At 37.4% G+C, this 21,593-nt stretch overlaps 1 protein-coding gene across 8 annotated transcripts in view; it reads right to left on the minus strand.

The window, feature by feature from the left end:
• Positions 1–21,593, minus strand: part of LOC103108101 (acetyl-CoA carboxylase 1) — a 338,374-nt gene that overhangs the window by 127,164 nt on the left and 189,617 nt on the right. For all 8 annotated transcript variants that reach the window (XM_060203908.1, XM_060203911.1, XM_060203907.1 and 5 more), the window contains 9 exons: positions 20,955–21,089; positions 20,459–20,605; positions 17,725–17,913; positions 17,024–17,124; positions 16,226–16,314; positions 11,412–11,536; positions 3,725–3,838; positions 2,251–2,364; positions 904–993 (listed from right to left, as the gene is read on the minus strand). In XM_060203908.1, coding sequence (XP_060059891.1) covers positions 904–993; positions 2,251–2,364; positions 3,725–3,838; positions 11,412–11,536; positions 16,226–16,314; positions 17,024–17,124; positions 17,725–17,913; positions 20,459–20,605; positions 20,955–21,089 — 1,104 coding nt within the window. The remainder of the gene's footprint in view (positions 1–903; positions 994–2,250; positions 2,365–3,724; positions 3,839–11,411; positions 11,537–16,225; positions 16,315–17,023; positions 17,125–17,724; positions 17,914–20,458; positions 20,606–20,954; positions 21,090–21,593) is intronic.

The following is a 21,593-nucleotide window of genomic DNA, read 5'->3' on the forward strand; positions in this document are numbered from 1 at the left end:
TCTGAGCTCCCAAGTTCATTTCCAATCACCACCATAAACCAGAGCTGAGCAATACTAATAATATTATATTACCAATATAATATAATAATAATAATAATAATAAGAGAACATATATCTATTTTGCAAATTTTCAGTAGTATTCAGGGTCTCTTATTATTGTACTCTTTGAATAATGTTCACCTGGGTTAAAATGCAAATTCTTACCACTTATCCACATAACTTTAGAAAAGTCACTTAATCTCTTAGAATCACACTTTATTACTTCTTCAAAATGTTACTGTATGATTAAATGATAAAAATAAAAACTAAAACATAGTTCATTAATTGCTTTTATTTTTAACAGCCTGGAAGGTGGCATAGTAAACAAAGTGTTGAACCCTCAAGCACTGGGTTGAGTTAGAACCCCAGAAATACATGTTCTAGAGTGATGCTCTAAGTTTCTCTCCCTCTCTTACTGATTAATAAAAGAATAAATTCACATTGAGAATAGAATTACTTGGCAATTCAGAATATCTAAAGTACATTTAATCTGGCCCAAATCACAAAGCGCTATGACTATATATGTTCTGTTTAGTTTTATGTTTTCTCATTTACTGGGCTATAGGGACTCCTAGTTATTAAAAATGAGAGGATTCAAATAGAAGGATAAATTCAAATTCAAGATACTCATAGCTATTTTCCTTTGACTGGATCCCAGAAACTGATGATCAGTTTAGTGAAATGCTTGACTAAGACTATAGTTCAGTAGTTATTGTTTTAGAGAAAGGAAAAAAAAAAAAAAAAAGAGAGAATAAAGCCAACCCTAAGGCCAAAGAAATGTGACTGATATGATAGTAAAAAAAAACACAGAAAGTCAGATAGAAATAAGAAAAATGGTCGTATCACATTGCTATAAAAACTCACCTCCAGAGCTGCCATCCGCACTACCTGATTGCTATGATAAAAGAAGTTTGGAAGAACATCAAAAATAGATGTTTCAGATAAGATGAGTTTCTGGAAGTGACAAAGAGTAGCTTAAGTCATTATATACAAAAAAGAACACTGACAACGGACAATATTTAGCATCTAACATTTAGTGAAACATATATACTTTGTCTACGAATGTCACATACAACAAACTTTCTCCCACCTCCCTCATGCTTGTTCACCAGAAAAAATCTGACATAAGCCCAAACATTCTCTTGACACAGCAATATTTTCTGGCCACACAGAAAGATAGGCATTCCAGATTAAATCATGCTCTTTAAGTCCCCTATTTATACCTACATATAAGGAAATCAACCATATTGCCTCTTTTTTTCCCTTTTACTCTTTAAATATATATATATATATATATATATATATATATATTTTAAATTTTATTAGTGATTTAATGTTGATTTACAAAATTATAAAATAAAAAGGGTAGGGTAGAAGGTAGATAGCATAATGACTATGCTAACAGACACTCGTGCCTGAGGCTCCAAAGTCCCAGGTTCAATCCCCCATACCACCATAAGCTAGAGCTGAACAGTGCACTGGCAAATAAATAAAAATTAAAAAACTTAAAAAAAAAAAAAAGGTAGAATCCCATACCTTTCCCACCACTGGATTTATGTATCCCTATTCCCTCTAATGGAAACTACATTAGTTTTCCCAAGATCACAGATAATGGGTTTACAATTATTTAACTATCTCTCTAATTATATTCATCTTTATTTATCTATATTTGTCTTTCCCCCCACCCCATTTTTCCCCACCATGGTCCCGCCTTCTCTTTTTAAGTCGCATCTACTACTTCCGAATGTCAGGGCCAGATTGCCTCTTAACTGTGGTGCAACCATTCAAGAACACTTAAATAAGTAGATGTAGGTAGGTTTATCTGATTTTTAAACTAAACAACATTATTTTTTCAATCCCAAATTCACTTTATTGATTTATAGAAATTTTGTTATTTCCCCAAAATAGATTTCAGTCCATTTTGTGTTCAACCAAACCATCATTTTATTCCACTATAAGGATGTGTGTCCCCAACCTCCCCTTAGAAATCCTCCTTTCCCCCTGTATTATATTTTTCTTTTGTTTCTTAGGCCCTATCTGTGCATGAGATAACCCATTAACCACATTTTGATGAAAATAATAACAGTATAATTTTAGAAAGTCAAGGAATGAAATGCCAGTATACAGAAAATTCATCGGGACTAAACTAAACTATGCTTAAGAATAAAAGGAGTAGGAGCTGAAAGAAATAGAAATGGATCATATGTATACCTGCAGGTTCTCAATGCAAAACTGATGTCCATACATGTCAATAGCTGATAGGAAGATAGACTCTACTTGGTTATGGCGAAGTTCATATGACGGCAAATGAGAGGCAATGAGAACCTAGAGTGAGAGAAGAATAAGAAGCATAAGTTCCTGAGAGAGTGCTTATTCTAAGCTATCAGGCAACTTTGATACAAAGCTATAAATATCAAGTGCAAGCATAAAAGATAAAACAAAAGACCAAATGAAACAACTTCTAGGTCTTAAAACTAAAGCCAATGGCACCTAACAATAGGTCAATCTCCGTTGACTCTCCCCATGATTTGTGTTGTGTTGTGGGCAATTTCCCTGATGGGACTGGGATGTGGGTGGGAAGGAAGGAGGAAGGAAAAAAAAAAAAAGAGCTTCAATCAAGTTCCATCAGCGCATGTGATTTACCATCGCAAAGCTGCTAGTCTTAGGGATTGCATGACTAGCTGTTAATTGAGAATCTGGTCTGCCAGGGCCCAGCTGTGAAGAAGGTGGATACAGCAGAGCTAGCCTTTTGCAACTCTGAAGTAGAAAACTGGGAAAAGCTGCTCTGACAGCTCCAGGTACTCAGTACCAAGAAGAAGGCATCAGGATGTAACACCAATAAACATGAAGGGCAGAATGAGTGAAAGCGGTGACACAAACAAACAGGAGCACGTAGGACCTGAATACCCTCAGCAGGTCACTGAGAGGTTCAGTAACTTCGAGTAGTTCAGTGACATGGATACAATCGTAGAGAAAGCAGAAGGTCACTGAACAGCTTCAAATGCTGCTTCCTTGTCAGTGCCCATGCACTGAAACACAAAGGAAAAGCCAACTCTCAGCTTCCCTGCTGAAACCTTTGCAATGGAAATGAAGTCTACAGGGTGAAACTAACTGGACTTCTCTGGAGTTGTTCTGATTGCTAGCACCTAAGATTCATTTCATTATATGTCTGCATTCCACACTTTTTTGTTCCTTAGACACTTAAAAGTTTTCATTTGCTTCTAAGCTCCCTTTGGGAAGTCAGAAATATCAAATCTACTGCCTTGTCCCTTTTCCTCCACCAGGGTTTGCTAGAAGAGGGCTATTAGGAAAAGTAGGAAATGTGGGCTGGGAGGTGATTCAGTGGATAAGGAAAAGAAGGAAATTCCACGGGGGAAAGGACTCCTATTTAAAAAGAGACATAGTAGCTTTATATTTTCAAATAAACAACAACTCCAACAACACAGTGGTTGACATAGTAGAAAAGAGTACTGGACTTGTAAGCAAATTATATATATATATATATAAAATATTTTAACATAGCCCATATTAAAGTGTTTACTTGGAGCACAATGCTATATATACAGTAAATCAAATGATCATAGGACAGTAAGATGACATGATTAAAAGTCGTATCTATCTATATCAAGTATCTAGGACTGCCCAGTATCTGAAAACCCAAATGGTAAGCAACACTGGACGTTACCTGGCGAGCTCGAAGTGCCACTTTGGCATTTGTTGTCTTACTGAGTTGAGTTAACTCTGTGAGGATATTCAGCAGCTCATCAGTAAGAGTAGGGTCCCGGCCACACAACTGATCCTGATTGTTCATGTAAAAAGAACATAAATATCCCCATTAAAAAGGAGTGATGTAGCTATTAACTTTGGAGTAAGCACAGAGATTAGTAACCTGTTTGGATTAATAACTAAATGCAAATATCATGTAACTTTTGCCCCACATTCAACAATATACTTTATACTCAACAGTATCTATAATTTTAACATGCAGGAAAAAAAATTTTCATAGACCATTAAAAGGGTTAAAGGGTATTTTGAAAAAAGAAATAGCAAAAGGTGTCTCTAATTTTTAAGAAGTTTAAATAATTTAGAGACTACTGAATCTCCTATTCCCTCTCTCTCCCACTTCTGGAAAGGAGGCAGAATAAGGCAAAAGGAACTACTACTGGTTCATTTCATTCTTTCTTTTTTTTTAATTATTTATTTATTCCCTTTTGTTGCCCTTGTTTTATTGTTGTAGTTATTATTGTTGTTGGATAGGACAGAGAGAAACAGAGAGGAGGGGAAGACAGAGAGGGGGAGAGAAAGACAGACAACTGCAGACCTGCTTCACCACTTGTGAAGCGACTCCCCTGCATGTGTAAGCCGGGGGCTTGAACCCGGATCCTTACACTGGTCCTTGTGCTTTGTGCCACCTGCGCTTAACCTGCTGTGCTACCACCTGACTCCTGGTTCATTTCATTCTACAAACCAAATATTCACCATCCCAGAAATGTGCAAAAACAGAAACCTAGGAGCAAATAATGCATTTATGAAAACAATAAAAACACCATCTCCTATGCTGGCAATTCTGTACCCCAAGTCATTTTCGCCATTTGCTGTACCAATAATCATTGCATGGTGAATAATATATTCATGGTGAATAATTAACTGGATTAGAGGAGGAAAATTAAGTTTCTCCTTTAAAATTCATGATGCCTTCAGTAATAAGTGTTTTCTAAAAACTACAGAAACAGCTTTTGTGTTTCTGACCTTTCTGAAACTTTCAGAGCTGCCTATAGTAACATATCTCAGTATCATATCTTATTAAATATAAACATTTAGGTACAGTTTCCTCTACTTGGAATTTGAAATGACTATTTTCATATATTTTCAATCCCCCCCCATTGTCAACAGTACACAAAAGATACCAGATCCTACTATCGCTTTCAATAGTTTCCCAGTTTTCAATAGTTTTCAATAGTTTTCAATAGTTTCCCCAGCCATGATCACCAGCCTTTTCTTGCAGAATCTCCATTTCATATTTAACCTTCCCTAGGTATTCTTTATAGTCCTCTACAAAAGCAGTTTATTTTTTTATTGTTTATTTTTCCGTTTGTTGTTCGTGTTGTTTTATTGTTGTTGTAGTAATTGTTATTGTTTATGTTGGTGCCAACATTGTTGGATAGGACAGACAGAAATGGAGAGAAGAGGGGAAGACAGAGAGGGAGGGGAGAGAGAGAGAGAGACACCTGAAGACCTGCTTCACTACCTGTGAAGTGACTTCCCTGCAGGTGGGGAGCCAAGAGCTCGAACCAGGATCCTTACTGCCGGTCTGTGCGCATCGTGCCACGTGCACTTAACCTGCTGCGACACCACCCGACCTCCCCAAAGCAATTTAAATAAAAGTTTGGGGCTTTTGACTTTAGAGCATGCAAGCATACCCCAAAACATTTTTTCCACAATGCCTATCATCATGAAGGTGATAATGAATATATTCAGAATAGTCATCAGTATAGTGCTAAAAGGTTTCTAAAAATTTTTAAATAGTGTCTCTGCCTCTCTATCATGACCTTCTCTCTACATTTCTTGCTGCCTCTATCCAATAAAAATAAATAAAGATAACTAAAAAATAAAATAATGATAGTAATAAAACCTGAATCTCAAAACTTAAAAAAATATATTTCTTTAAAGTAGAAAATACCTTCTGATTCTTCAATCTATCAAGCATATGTCTGCTCAGACTGTCTAGTCAAGAAGCACATGTTGAAGAGGCAGTGATTTTAAATAATATTCTCACATGCATGAGACACCAGAGGCTCCAGGTTCAATCCCAGATACCAACATAAGCCCAAACTATGCAGTGCTTTGGTAGAGGAAATAGATACATAGATAGATGGGTGGAAAATACATAAATATAAAAGAAAAAATAGGGGAGAGGGTCTTAAAGTTAAGATGTAAAACTACTGTAGCCTGGGAGGTAACACAGCCTATAAAATGTAGGATTCTCAGGCATCAGGTCCCAGGTTCGATCCCCAACATCACAAGTGTAGAATACTCTTGCTCTCGCTCTCTCTCTCATTAGTAATACATAAATATTTGTAAAAAATAAATAAATAAATACAAGCATTGTTTTCATCTATTAAACACAAAAATAACTCATCTGAGTAGGAAGAAGTTGCTAATAAAATAAACACATTAGGGAGTCGGGTGGTAGCACAGCAGGTTAAGCGCACGCACATGGCTTAAAGTGCATGGACCGCCATAGGATCCTGGTTTCGGACCCCAGCTCCCCAAATGCAGAGGGGTCGCTTTGCAATCAGTAAAGCAGGTCTGCAGATGTCTGTCTTCCCCTCCTTTCTCCATGTCCTAACCAACAACAACATCAATATCAACAATAATAACAGTAAACACAACAATGATAAAACAACAAGGGCAACAAAAAGGGAAAAAAAAAGTCTTCAGGAGCAGTGGATTCGTGGGCCAGGCACCAAGACCCAGCAATAACCCTCGAAGCAAAAAAAAAAAAAAAAAAAAAAAAAAGAGAGAGAGAGAAAGAAAGAAAAATAGATAAAAATAAACACAATAGCCAGGGAAATGTTTCAGCTGGTAGCGGGGCAGACTTGCATATTTCAGGTGCCGATTTACCATTAGTGTCACAAGTTGCAGAGTAGTATTCTACTTTGTCTCTCTTTCTCTGTCTCATAGGACTTTCCTTCTCATGTGTAATGAGTAAATCTTAAAAAAAAAAAAAAAAAAAAGTATATGAAAGTCCTGCACTTTACCTGCTCAGTCACCTCCCTAGGCCCAGTAAAAAATGAATAAGCCCAGGGGTCAATTAAGCACGTAACTCACATACAAGAAAACCTTTTCTACCTAGGAAATAAATGCAAAAAGAGAGGAAAAAATATAACTAAGTAATTTTTTAATTAAGAATTAATGAGCAGTACAAAATGTCGAGAGAATATATAAAATTACCAGAGACAAGATCAAAAAAAGAAGAAATGGATAGGTAAACGATGGTAAGGAAAGCAAGGAAAGTTCTGTCTACATAAATCCTTCACCTCATATTCCTAAGAGATAAAATATAACTTATTTTTAATTGTCGGACTAACTCATTGAAAAATCTGGAAACTTAAAGACATATCCTATGTAAACACAACAGTATTCTGCAAATATCCAAACTTTTAATACTAACAACCAAAGTCAACACAACAAAATAAGTAAATTTGTGGTCTGGGAGGTGGTGCAGTAGATAAAGTGTTCAACTCTCAAGCATGAGGTCCTGAGTTTGTTTAACCCCTGGCCACACATCTAACAGAATGCTGTCTGGTTCTTTCTCTCTTCCTGTCTTTCTCTTTTTTTGCCTTTTCATAATAAAGAAAAATAAAACTATCTTTTTGCTTAACTATATATTCTAACCTAAAAAATACGCAAGACTAATTCTTGAATTAATATTTCAATATTAATCTTTCTATGACAAAAAGAGTTAGAGAAATAGAAATATCTGTAAAAAAATAAACAATGAAGATTATAAAAAGCACTATGTAGATAATTATTTGTTTATGACCACCAACAAATAATTTTCCTAGACTCTAGACATTTCTGGAAAGTGAAATATCAAATATTGTGTATAAATCACAAATTCTATTTATTAGACTTCATCCTGGCCTCCATTTTCATCACCAATACTTAGAAAAAAAGACTAACAAAAAATTAGGTACTGAAGCCAGCTGGTGGTGCACCTGGTTGAGTATATGTTCCAATGCACGAGGACCCAGATTCAAGCTCCCAATCCCCACCTGTAGGGGGAAAGCTTCACAAATGGTGAAGCAGTGTTACAAGTTTCTCTCTATCTCCCCCTTTCTCTCAATTTCTGGTTGTTTCTATCCAATAAGTAAATAAAGAAACTTTTTAAAAAATCCAGTGAAGCTGAAAAAGACAAAGAAAAAAATTACCAGCTGGAGATGTGGTTCACTTACTAAATGGGATGTAATACACGCCTAAGATCCTGGGACTGGTCCCACTGACAACAAGCCAGAAATAAGGTGTAAGAAGTGAGAGGAGGGCTACTCAGCATCAAGATGGCTATAGGATATGTCCGTTGCTATCTAGATTTTGATTGAAATGTTGAGAATGTTGGCCCCTCTTTTTTTGAATAGTGGCATGATCTTCTTCCAAAGAGACAAAATATTCTAGGATCTTAGTAATCTATTATTTTTTTTTTCTTTCCACAAATGGGAAATGATTAGAAAAAAAAAAAATTCTCAAGTAATTAAGGGAAGTTAACACTAGGTGCTGTCTAGATTTTGTGACAATACACAGAAGTCTGATTTTCTTGATACTTACTTCCCTCTAGGTTCAAAAACACCAGAAATTACCAACTAGTTTAGAAAGCACATCAGCAACATGCCTACTTCTAGAAAGCAGATTGGAATGCTGTGTATATAACCATTAATCAGGAAGGTAAGCAAAAAAGAAAAAAGAAAAGAAAAGAGAAAGCAGCAGAGAACACAGGCTGAGAGAATCAAATTCTACCATATCCAGTAAGACCTGCAGATGGGGGAGTCGGGCGGGAGTGCAGCGGGTTAAGCGCATGTGGTGTGAAGCGCAAGGATCAGCACAAGGATCCTGGTTCAACAAGCCCTGGCTCCCCACCTGCAGGGAGTTGCTTCACAGGCAGTGAAGCAGGTCTGCAGGTGTCTCTCTTTCTCTCCCCCTCTGTCATCCTGTCCTCTCTCCATTTCTCTCTGTCCTACCTAACAACGATGACATCAATAATAACTAACACAACAATAAAGGACAATAAAAGAGAAAATAAATAAATATAAAAAAAATTTTAAAAAAAGACCCGCAGAAGGAGAAATTTGAACAACAAAAATGGTTTGTACCAGCTACCTCCACAGTGCCAGAGCAGAGGAAACTGACCACCGACAAAAGGAAAACAGAAAGCCATGTGTTACAATCAGTAATAACAAATAAAAGCCCTTATTATTTTTAAATTTTTATTCATTTCATATGTCCCTACCTATCAATTAATCTTTGGATTTCCAAATCTCTATGATAAAGTGAAAATACCTGCATTTGAAAAGGAATAGAGTGATATGAAAATGTCTAACCCTGTGTTTACTGAATGAATTCTATAACATGAGAAAGTGAGATAAGGACAAAGAGCACCAAGCAATGACTGATCGCCAATATATGAGGTTATTATTATTATTATTTGCTTGTTTGTTTTGGTTTTTTCTCAGCCTTTTCTCATTTTATGTGGTTAACAAGGATCAAACCCAGGGCTTCAGGCATGCAAGGCGGATGTTCTGTGTACTACTAAGCCACCTCCTCGACTCTTGCTTGAGTTTTGTTCTTTAAAGTTGTGTCAAAGTAAAATGACAAATTCACCTTCCTGGTTTATGGCTTAAATCTTCCTTCTCGTCCTCTTTTCCTCCCAGCCCTATTCATCAAAACTCAAACACTAAGAAAGAGTTCTTTTCTGCAAAGAGTTCAGCCTGTTGAAAAGAAAATTTGGCTACTATCCATACAGGTAAGAAGTAATCACGATGACATGGTAGGAAAAAAAAAAAAAGAATAGCTGCAAGTCAGAGTCCCGTTGGCTTTTGCCTGTCCTGACTGGCAAAAGCAGAAAGCAAAGCCTCAAACCAGTTCTCTGACAGGGCCCAACGCCTCTGCAGCACCCCCCGTGTAATTACACACTTGAGTGACTGGACTCTGAAGAAAATTGAAGGCCTGAGCTCCGAACAGCTGCCATTTTCTCTCTCCATCACACCAGTGTGATTACTTGAGAAATGAACAGCCCCGGCTCAAAGCTACTCCAGAATTCTCAGAGGAAATATGGCTCCGTGTTCCAATAATGAGATTCTTAAGGCAAGCGTTACTTACAATCACTCCGCAAAAGGAGTGAGCCAAGCCCCTATATCTTACAAATTAGAATTTAAGAAACCCAGCGACAGTCTTGGACGATCATTACTCTTCTGCTGCTCTAAGGATTCTGGGCTTTGGTCTATTTTTAGTGCAGAAAATTGTTAAGTCTTTAAAAAAAGGTAATCATAATAAAATGAAAAACTCACCATAATTAGCTTTCTAAAGAGGCAAGATCTACCCCATTCCCAAACTGACAGATTCTTCCATTCCCACCTTCAACCCCAACTCAGCATTATCTTTTTTTTTTTTCTGTAAGGTCTTAGCAAATAAAAATTAGCAATTCTTGAATTAAATTTTTTAAAAATCTAGAGATTTATTTTCTATTTCCACTGAAGAAAAAAGCAAGTTCTATCACTTCTTTCCTGAAACTTCTTTCCTGAAACTTAAGAAAATTCTAATATTATATAGTGGTGATTTCTTTTTACTTTTCAAATGTGTCTTCTGATTTCTCCACCTCTGGCCATTCCAGGTTAGTAATGGTAATGAACTCTCTATAATTATCTCTTTTAATACTGTATTCTTCAGTTAAATATTTTGGCAGATAGCTGAATATAAAGCTGCAAACATTTATAATTTTTTTTTTCCCCACAAAGGAACAAACAACTCTTAGTAAAAAGGTACTAAAGTCTGTTCCCTCCCAACAAAAGACAAACATTCAGCAGCAAGGCAATTGTTTGTAGGATGAGAGAATAATAATAGTCTCTTTGTTCTCATTCCTAGAATTAACTAAGGCAATAAAATCTAGCAGTGAGTGACATACAAATAATCTTTAAAAATCTGTAAGAAAACAAAATTTTACATGTTGACATGCACATTATTCTTAGTCACATTAGCTAGTCTTATTTCTTAATTCCACATCCTACTAATTCTCATAATACTAGGTTATGTGGAGAAACTCATGCATCTACTACTGAGACAATAATCTGAACTTAGGTTTCCATGTAAAATGAAAGAGAAGCTAATCAAAGAGGATTCAGAATACATTAAAATGTTTTTGGTAAGGAAGTGGCATTACTAGATTTCTTCTTCTTTTTTCATTACTAGTTTTCTAACAGCTACTTTTTATTTTTATAGTTTGGACATGAGAATTATTGCTTTTACAAATGGAACAAACAAGAGTTGTAATGAAAAAGAAACAGGCTATATAGGACTAAATCCTAAAGCTACTGTCTTGAGTGACAACAAGAACAGGGTAGCATAGGGAATATTTAAGTAGTAAAGAGATCTGAATTTGTGCATGATTATATTCACATCAGGCAGAATAATCCTTTTCTGAGTGAAGCAGGTCCATTCCCATCAAGGACAAAAATATATGTGAGACATTATTAATCCAAATTCAAGTCTCACTCACCACACAGTTACAGAGGGAGATTTTCCTCCAGCCATAGCCATCAGAAGAAGAAATACTGTTTCAATATAATTAGCCACCCTTACAGGTTCTGAGAAGTGGTACTCACAATAAGCATTGTGACTAGAAGATTCTTCTTGGTGACTTGAGCATGAGAGAAGATGTAGTTCAAAACAGTGGTCATGTCACTTTTGTTCTCTTCCCGAAGGGCAAACACACATTTGTCATAGTGACCTGTGAGGAAGAGAAAATTGGTCCTCACTCATATAGGAGTGCACATATTTACATGCTATTTGGTCTTTTATGTCTATAAATTCATTTAACAAGCAGTGAAAAGAAAAATCTGAAGAATATTTTTCAAGAATATTTAAACTGTCTCTAAAATTTTATAAGAATTATGGTGATTATTGATGGGAAGGAAGGAGCATATAACTTTTTTAAGTGGGGAGTCGGGCGGTAGCGCAGTGGGTTAAGCGCACGTGGTGCAAAGCACAAGGACCGGCAAATGGATCCTGGTTCGAGCCCCTGTTTCCCCACCTGTAGGAGAGTCGCTTCACAGGAGGTGAAGCAGATCTGCAGGTGTCTTTCTCTCCCCCTGTCTTCCCCTCCTCTCTCCATTTCTCTCTGTCCTATCTAACAATGAGGACATCAATAACAACAATAATAACTACAACAACAATATAAAAACAAGGGCAATAAAAGGGAAGATAAATACAAAAATAATTTTTAAAAAAATTTTGTAAGTGGGTTCAGTATGAAAGCACAACCCTGGGGGCGGGGCGGTAGCACAACGGGTTAAGCGCACATGGCACGAAGTGTAAGGACCAGCTTAAGGATCCCGGTTCTAGCCCTAGCTCCCCACCTACAAGGGGGGGGGGGTCGATTCACAAGCAGTGAAGCAGGTCTTAAAGGGGTTTATCTTTCTCTCCCTGTCTTCCAGTCCTCTCTCGATTTCTTTCTGTTCTATCCAACAACAATGAAAACAATGACAACAATGGGGAAAAATGGCCTCCAGGAGCAATGGATTCATACTGCAGGCACTGAGCCCCATTGATAACCCTGAAGATAAAAAAAAAAAAAGTACAACTCTATAATGTTATAGTCCAGCAGATATAGTTAAATATGTAGTAAAAATAAATATTTTGCCATATTTCTCTCTCCCTCTATTTTCCCCTCATCTCTCCATTTCTCTCTGTCCTATCCAACAACAACAATAGTAACAACAATCAAGCTAAACAACAAGGGCAACAAAGGGGTGAAAAAGCAGCCTCCAGGAGCAGTGGATTTGTGGTAAAGGCACCAACCCCAGTAATAACCCTAGAGGAAAAAATAAACAAACAAATAAAAAAAAAAACCAAGTTGGGGATAGCCCCACCCAGCTTCCCAGAATTATGTCCATAGATAAATAAATGAAAATAAATGAGAGTCTGGTTCCATGTGTAATTTGCTGAAAATATTTCACTCAAATTAAAATAGTTTTAAATAAAAATAAAATCACTACAATCTTATTAATATCCTCATAAACCCATGAGTACTTGAGCAACACCTAGGAATTCCAAATCCCAAGTAATACATAGGGCAAAGAGAACCTTGTATTAAGATAATAGGGGTATAATTGTACACCACACCCACCAACAAAGTTCTCTGCCAAATATTTTATTTTCTTAATTTGGATAGAGACATAGAAATTGAAAGAAAAGAGGGAAACAGAGGAGGAGAAAGAGAGATACCTGTAGCACTGCTACACCCCTCGCCAAGCTTCCCCTCTATAGGTGGGGAATAGTGGCCTGAACTATGTTTCCTTGTGAATTATAACATATGCACTCTACCAGGTGTGCCACCACCTAGTTCTGTATTAAATATAACAAGCAGATTTGATTTTCTTTTTATTTAATTTTTTTCTTATATTTATTTATTCCCTTTATCATTTTAGTTATTATTGTTGTTATTGATGTCGTCGTTGTTGGATAGGACAGAGAGAAATGGAGAGAGGAGGGGAAGACAGAAAGGAGGAGAGACAGACAACTGCAGACCTGCTTCACCAGTTGTGAAGCAACTCCCCTGCAGGTGGGGAGCCAGGGGCTCGAACCGGGATCTTTACCCCGGTCCTTGCGCTTTGCGCCAAGTGTGCTTAACCTGCTGTGCTAACACCTGACTCCCTCTTTTTTATTGTAAACTTTTAAAAATTTTATTTATTCTTGGATAGATACAGAGAAATTGAGAAGGAAGGGGGAGGTAGAGATAGACTCTACTCCCATGTAGTGCTACAACTTATAGCAAAGCAACGTTATGTGGCAAAGCCTGTGTCATACCCATCGTTAGCCCATTTTGCCATTAGGTCGTCTCTTGATTTACCTACTGATGGATAGATGCTCTCTAGATACTAATCCTTTGGAGTGCAGGTTTTGTAAATATCATCTCTCACTTTGTATCACTTGTATTATCAGTGTCTTTTAGGTGTTTTGTTGTTTGCTTGTTTTTGGTAAATAGGCATTATTGTTTCTTATTTATTTATTTACCCTTTTGTTGCCCTTGTTGCTTTGTTGTTGTTGTTACTGATGTCATCGTTGTTGGATAGGACAGAGAGAAATGGAGAGAGGAGGGGAAGACAGAGAGGAGGAGAGAAAGATAGACACGTGCAGACCTGCTTCACTGCCTATGAAGCAACACCCCTGCAGGTGGGGAGCCGGGGCTCGAACCAGGATCCTTACGCCAGTCCTAGCGCTTTGTGCCACGTGCACTTAACCCGCTGCGCTACAGCCTGACTCCCATTGTTTCTTATTTATTTACATGAGAAGGAGGGTGGGGGAGAAACAGGATCACTATGGTATATGCAATGCCAGAGATGAAGTTTGGGACCTCATACATGTAAGTCCAGAGACTTGACTGATACATTACTGATAGACATTGCACCACGTGTTTAACCCGCTGCGCCTGACCCCTATTTTTTTTTTTTTAAAGAGTTTGTATTTGCTGCTTTCCACCCTAGCTCCTCCCCACCCCACCCCCAAATGTCACCAGTATTATTGCTAGGGCTTGCTGTCTGTATGGTAAATCCACTGCTCCTAATGGCTTGTGTGTGTGTTTCTCTCTCTCTCTCTCTCTCTCTCTCTCTCTCTCTCTCTCTGATAAAGACAGAGAGGGAGGGGAAAAGAAGGCATGAGAGAGAGAAATAGTGCAGCAAAGCTATACTGCCTGTGAAGCTTCCCCCCACAGGTGTGGACCAGGGACTTGACTCTTGGTCCTTACCATATTTGCATGTACACTCTACCAGATCTCCCTTTGCCCAGTTCCTTTATTTCCTGTGTCCTGTATTACCAAGCATTTTCTCTCTTGCAGTCATTAAGTATATTCTTCTAAAATTGTAGTGGTTTGTTCCCTAGGATATGGTTATACCTTTAATTCATCTGGAATTGATTTGTGTCTATGGTATAGGAACACATTTGTGGCAAAGGGGGTTGCAAATAACAAAATGGTCAACATCAATTTTTTTGAAACGTATATCCTGTGTTCAAAATATAACAGCTGCAGTATAATAAATTTTTCATGTGTATATGTATCTACCTTTTGGTTAATATTTCATTGGTAAATTAATCTGTCCCTAAACCACCAATAACACAACCTCTTCTCTGAAATATATTTATATTAAATGATAATATTTAACTGGACAAATCAAATATGATGGCTTTCTGTGGAAGATATTTACATGATTAAGACATATAGTTTCATTCTTTTTTATTTTAGAAGAAATAATTTTGTTTTTAAATAATATGCATCCTTTTTCTTAAAATTATCTTTACCAACTTTATGGATTTATTTATTTATGTATGGATGGATGGGTGGATAGACAGAGAAATTGACAGGGATGGGAGAGGTAGATAAGGAGAGAGACAGAGACACCTGCAGGCCTGCTTCACCACTCCCAAAGTTTTCTCCCTGCTAGAGACTTGAACACAGGGCTTTGCACATTGTAACAAGTGCAGCAACACCAACTTGTGATTTTTTTTCTTTCAATATGGTTTGTCATTAGCATAAAAATGCCATATTTTATTGTATTTTATTTTATAGACAGACCTGTATGTGGGTCGCTTCACAAGTAGTGAAGCAGGTCTGCAGGTGTTTATCTTTCTCTCCTCCTCTGTCTTTCCCTCCTCTCTCCATTTTACTGTCCTAACGGCATTAATAACAATAACTACAACAACAAAAGGGTAAATAAATAAATATAAAAAAATTCAATCTGGTAGTGATACATTACTTTCTACACTACTGGATTCATTTGCAATATTTAGTTTATAACTTTTTTCTGCTGAGTAGTAGAAAAACCATTCTTTAAAGGATGCAGAAGGGAGAATAACATAAAAGAACATATTAGGTAATATATCAACTTATGTGGTATTTTACTGCCATCTTGTGGCAGGAAGCAGTATCAGCAGTACATTGTTTGAAAATCTTAGCCAAGATGTTTCACATTTAGAGACTTCAAACGTCATATAGTGAAGCTCTTCAGAGAAAATCCAGGGATAAATTCCACCTAAATGACACAGTGAAAAGTACTGGCAAATCTGAGCCTGTGTCAAAATACCTGTGGTTCAATCCATGGATTAGATACTGAGAGGTAAGCTCTTAAGATAGCCCTTCTCAATTTCACTCTAGTCATGGCTCAAGCAACTCTCACTACAAGGTCAATAGGAGATGCTAATCTCTACTAGAAAATTTATCTCAGCCCTTGCCCAGAAGCACATCAGATTCATAAACTCATAAAGTTGTGTTATATTGTTCTTTCTTTGGCACTAGTGGTCTAAGGTTTTGTTTCTTAAAGCAGTGGTGAAAAGAGTTTGTTAATGGCAGGATGAACTAGCTCGGCTATTTCACAGTCCTATAGAGAAAGATTCTCAGATACAGAATACTCAGGAAGCAGCTTACCACTCTGGAATTGCGTCTCCACTCTCAGGTACTGCCGCAGCAGATCCATCACCACAGCCTTCATGTGACCTCTGATGCCACTTCGGTACCTAGGGAAATAATAAAAAGGGTCTTAGAAAACCTGAGAATAACACTGGTAATGATAAATAAGACTGGTAATGATAAATCCAGATCCTAAATTTACTTTCTCAACTATTTAATAAGCTGTTTTCCCTTTTAATATAAGGCAAAATGGAGCAGGCTAGAATCAACTAATTAGACTAATTAGCAATCAGCCTAGAGACAAGACACTACAGCATCAGTATACGGGCGATGGAGCATCCCACAGTACTATGGTATTCCAGTGCGGAGGTAGGGCTCTCAGCCCAGGTCACGTGTGGGGCATGCTCTACGGGGTACGCAACATACAGACCCCTAATGACACATACTTTTCTGAAAAATTAATGTGATTCTAAGAGGTTAAAAAGTTCTGCAAATAATTCATTTAGACTAAAAGAGTGACTCTGTGATATTTATTAGGAGCTTCATCAAAATTTTAAGGAAAAAGAAAACAATAACTTGTCTATGCCTTCGTAATTGACAGAAATATATAGAAGGTGTAAGTCATCAGAGATATATTGAATGTGAGAGCTAGCTCATGACTGAAAGCTATTTAATAGCACAGAAGGTAATTTCTTAGAGATATGCTGCTTTCCAATTTTTCTAATTTCAAACATAAGAGCTTTTAATGATTGGTTAGAAGAAAGGAAGATACTGGGATGAAAAGCACCTAGAATGTGGAGTTATATACATATCTACCTCTGTACCAGCTGGACAATGCTCTGGGTATTCATAAAGAAGACTTCTCGTTCAGATTTCCGGTTCAATGTAGCCGCGTGGCTATCTAAGATGTTGGCAATCTAAAACATGAGGAAGGAGAAAAGATAAAGTCCCATCCAAGAAACGCAGACCTAATGCACCATCATGACGGAACTTTTAAATGGTAACATAACACCTTCTTTTATACATTAGGAGTAACTGAAAATAAGCAGTTTAGTTTAGGTGATTGTGCTACAAGAATAAGAAATTTTGATCTCTTTTCATCATTACACAGATGAAATAATGAAGATATCATAAAATTAATTTCCCCTAGAGACAATGATAAACAGTATCTGATAAGTGTCACTCTCCAGTTGTTGAGATTAACCTCCTATGTGTTATTTGCTTTGTAGACAAAATGTGAACATACTACTAAGGTAGCAAAAAGTCAGATAGTAAAACTAAATATTCATCTACTTTAAATCCACAAAAGCACCTCTTTAGAGTATATGGTCAATGTATGCCTTTCTCATAACCACACAATTCATATACTATATTTTGAGGTTTATATTCTGAAGTGGTTATGTGAAGGGCACAATACTTAAAACTATAAAAACAATATTCAGAGAGTAAGAAGAATCTGAAGAGGAAGGAATCTTATAACATGGATTAGAGCTTTGGTAGCCAGAGAAAAATAATACCTGCTGACTCGGAAACTGACAGAGGACTGATGTGATGTTGCTCGCATACTGAGCCATTTCCTTCTTGATAGATTTCTCCACATTGGGTGGGATGCGGCCAGAGACACTGGTCATGATATCTTGCAATTCTAGAAGAGGCAAGGAGGGGTCCCTTAGGGTCTTCATCAATCGCTCTACCCAGTCTTTTACCTGAGAAGAAATAAATTATACAATACAGATTACAAGTAGCTGGGTGGAAGTGCAGCAGGTTAAGCACACATGGCATAAAACTCAAGGACTGACATAAGGATCCCAGATCGAGCCCCTGGCTCCCTACCTGCAGGGGAGCGCCTCACAAGCAGTGAAGCAGATCTGCAGGTATCTTTCTCTCCCTGTCTTCCCCTTCTCTCTCCATTTCTCTCTGTCCTAACCAACAACAACAATAACTACAACAATAAATCAACAATGGCAACAAAATGGAAAATAAATATTTTTAAAAAGATAAAGATAACAGTAAATCAACCGCCCCAAATGAAATGACTTATCTGAATCCAGAGCCATAATGCACACTAAAGTTAAAATACAAACATCTGTTACCCTTCTTCTCTACCTCTCTATGTTAGAAGTGCATAAATCACAGTTAAATGTGAAATCTATGACAGAAAATAAGAAGCAAGACTTCCGGAGGCGGGGCTACGAGCAGCAGCAGATCTGTTTCTCTCCTTTACTCTCCCGGATCAACTAGGAATACCAAAGGAGACCACCTGGGACCGAAACAAGACAGGACTAGAACAACTTCAGGAACCCACCAAATCACTGGTGAGTGCAAACACATGTGGCTGGTGACAGAGAGGAGCCTAGGGAGAGATTAAATGGCTGGTAACAGTCTGGCAGTTTATCAGAGACACCACCTCCAGTCTGTTTCACCAACAAGGGGACGGCTAAAGGGAGGAGAGGACTCCCCTGAGACTCACCAAATGCAACTGTGAGTCTTCATTGCTACTGCCCTTAGAATTACTCAAGGAAATTGAAAAAGACATAAAGAAGTGGAAAGATATTCCATGTTCATGGGTTGGAAGAATTAACATCAGCAGTCTCTTCAACAAATGGTGTTGGAAAAAATGGATTGAAACATGCAGAAGAATAAAACTGAACCACTATATTTCACCAGACACAAAAGTAAATTCCAAGTGGATGTTAGACCACAAATATCAGATACATAGAGGAAAACACTGGCAAAAATCTTTTCCGCATAAATTGTAAAGACATCTTCAATGAAACGAATCCAATTACAAAGAAGACTAAGACAAGCATAAACCTATGAGACTACATAAAATTAAAAAGCTTCTGCACAGCTAAAGAAACTACTACCTAAACCAAGAGACCCCTCACAGAATGGGAGAACATCTTTACATGCCATACATCAGACAAGAGGCTAATAACCAGAATATATAAAGAACTTGCAAATCTCAACAAGACAACAAATAACCCCATCCAAAAATGGGGGGTGGGGCGCCATGGACAGAATATTCACCACAGAAGAGATCCAAAAAGCAGAGAAACACATGAAAAGATGCTCCAAGTCTCTGATTGTCAGAGAAATGCAAATAAAGACAACAATGAGATACTATTTCTCATCTGTGAGAATATCATACATCAGAAAAGGTAGCATCAGCAAATGCTGGAGAGGTTGTGGGGTCAGAGGAACCCTCCTACACTGCTGGTGGGAATGTCAACCTCTGTGGAGAACAGTCTGGAGAACTCTCAGAAGGCTAGAAATGGACCTACCCTATGATCCTGCAATTTCTCTTCTGGGGATATATCCTAAGGAACCCAACATACCCATCCAAAAAGATCTGTGTACACATATGTTCTTGGCAGCACAATTTGTAATAGCCAAAACCTGGAAGCAACCTAGGTGTCCAACAACAGATGAGTGGCTGAGCAAGTTGTGGGATATATATATATATATATATATATATATATATATATATATATATATGTAAAACTCAGCTATAAAAAATGGTGACTTCACCGTTTTCAGCCAATCTTGGATGGACCTTGAAAAATTCATGTTAAGTGAAGTAAGTCAGAAACAGAAGGATGAATATAGGATGATCTAACTCTCAGGCAGAAGTTGAAAAACAAGATCAGAAAAGAAAACACAAGTAGAACCTGAACTGGAATTGGTGTATTGCACCAAAGTAAAAGACTCTGGGGTGGGTGGGTGGGGAGAATACAGGTCCTTCAGAGGACCTAGTGGGGGTTGTACTTTTATATGGAAAACTGGGAAATGTTATGCAATGTACAAATTATTGTATTTACTGTTGAATGTAAAACATTAATTCCCCAATAAAGAAATTTTTTTTAAAAAGCAAGAATTTAAAAACTTCCAATATTAAGGTTGGGGAGAAAACATAATTAGTTATGTAAAAGACTCTCAAGGCTGAGACTCTGAGGTGTCAGGTTAAATCTCCAGCACCACTATAAGCCAGAGCTGAACATTGCTCTAATCAGTCTCTCTCTCTCTCCCTCTACCCTCCTCTCTCTCTCCCTCCTCACCTCTCTCTCTCTCTCATGAGTGTGTCTTTCTATATATCTCTCTTAAATATTTTTTAAATAAGATAAAAACACTTCAAGTCCTACAATTAAAAAGTGTAAGAATTTCAGGCCAAACATATTCATCAAAAATGAAATCTTAAGAGAAGTTACACTTCCTATTTTCCATTTATTCCCCCCCCAAAATGACTAATACCCTGCTGCTGAAGAAAGGATCTGGAAGGCAGTATCCATTCATAACGTTGACCAGATTATCCAGGACATAGTGGAACACTCGATGGAGCTTTTCGCCTCTGAGTGCTGTACTCTGAATCTGCGGCAAACTACCTGTGTGAAGCTCAGCCTGTCAAACACAATGAAAGATAAAGTCATCCACTACCAACTACTCAGGGCACATTTCACTGCAACTTAAAGTATTCATTTTCCATACCAACCATGATGAAAGAAGAAAAAGAGGGATTCATACAGAAATTGCTGACTCTTAGTATTTTAATGACTTTTACAATTTTTTAGTTTGACAATATTTAAGCAAAAATACAAGACATAATGTTAGGCGAGAAGAATAAGAAAAGAAAAAAAAAAACAAAAAAACTAGGAAACCAAACATGGAAATCCCTTGCCCCTCCTCTCCTATCTACCCTTCCACCTTATGATCAGTGGTTAGATAATGACCAAGGCACTTTCTTACTCACCTGCTGGACCTTGCTGGGATTGTCTAACTGCATTTTGGCTATGACACAGCCTGGGTCAAGAGCTGTTCCAGGTCTTTTGACATAATGGATACAGCCAGACTCTGCAGCTGTTAAGGTCATTACCATCTTCATGACCTACAGTGAACAAAAAATGAATACAAATTTGACTTCTCTGCCCACAGGATAAGTAATTTTAAAAGGTCAGTTTCCCCCTGAGCATCAGCGCTGAACTATACTCAATTCAATGCAGGAAAATGGGAATTTCGAAGGGGCTACAAAGGCATACAACCAGAAAAGTCTCTCAGGATTGAGTTTCACAGAATAACAACTGTTAGAATAATTTTCTTTTTTTAATGTTGGATTAGGGAAATAATATTATATAAGAGAGTTATTGTCACACAGGTACAATTAATACTGAAGTCATTTCTGCCAGTCTGTGTCTTTACCTGCATTTTATTAAGAGTAAGAGATAATTTAGTTTCCATATACATAAGGATCTAGGTACTCAGATTATCTGTCTGCTAATGATATCCTGGCCAAGCCAAACAGTCATGTATTCCTCTCCATTCTCCCTTATCTACTAATTGTCAGGCCCAGTTAAGTACACTTTCTGGAGCTCTTCCCAAAATGTTCTCTTGC

The sequence above is a fragment of the Erinaceus europaeus genome, chromosome 12, assembly GCF_950295315.1.
Source record: "Erinaceus europaeus chromosome 12, mEriEur2.1, whole genome shotgun sequence".
Classification (NCBI taxonomy): Eukaryota; Metazoa; Chordata; class Mammalia; order Eulipotyphla; family Erinaceidae; genus Erinaceus; species Erinaceus europaeus.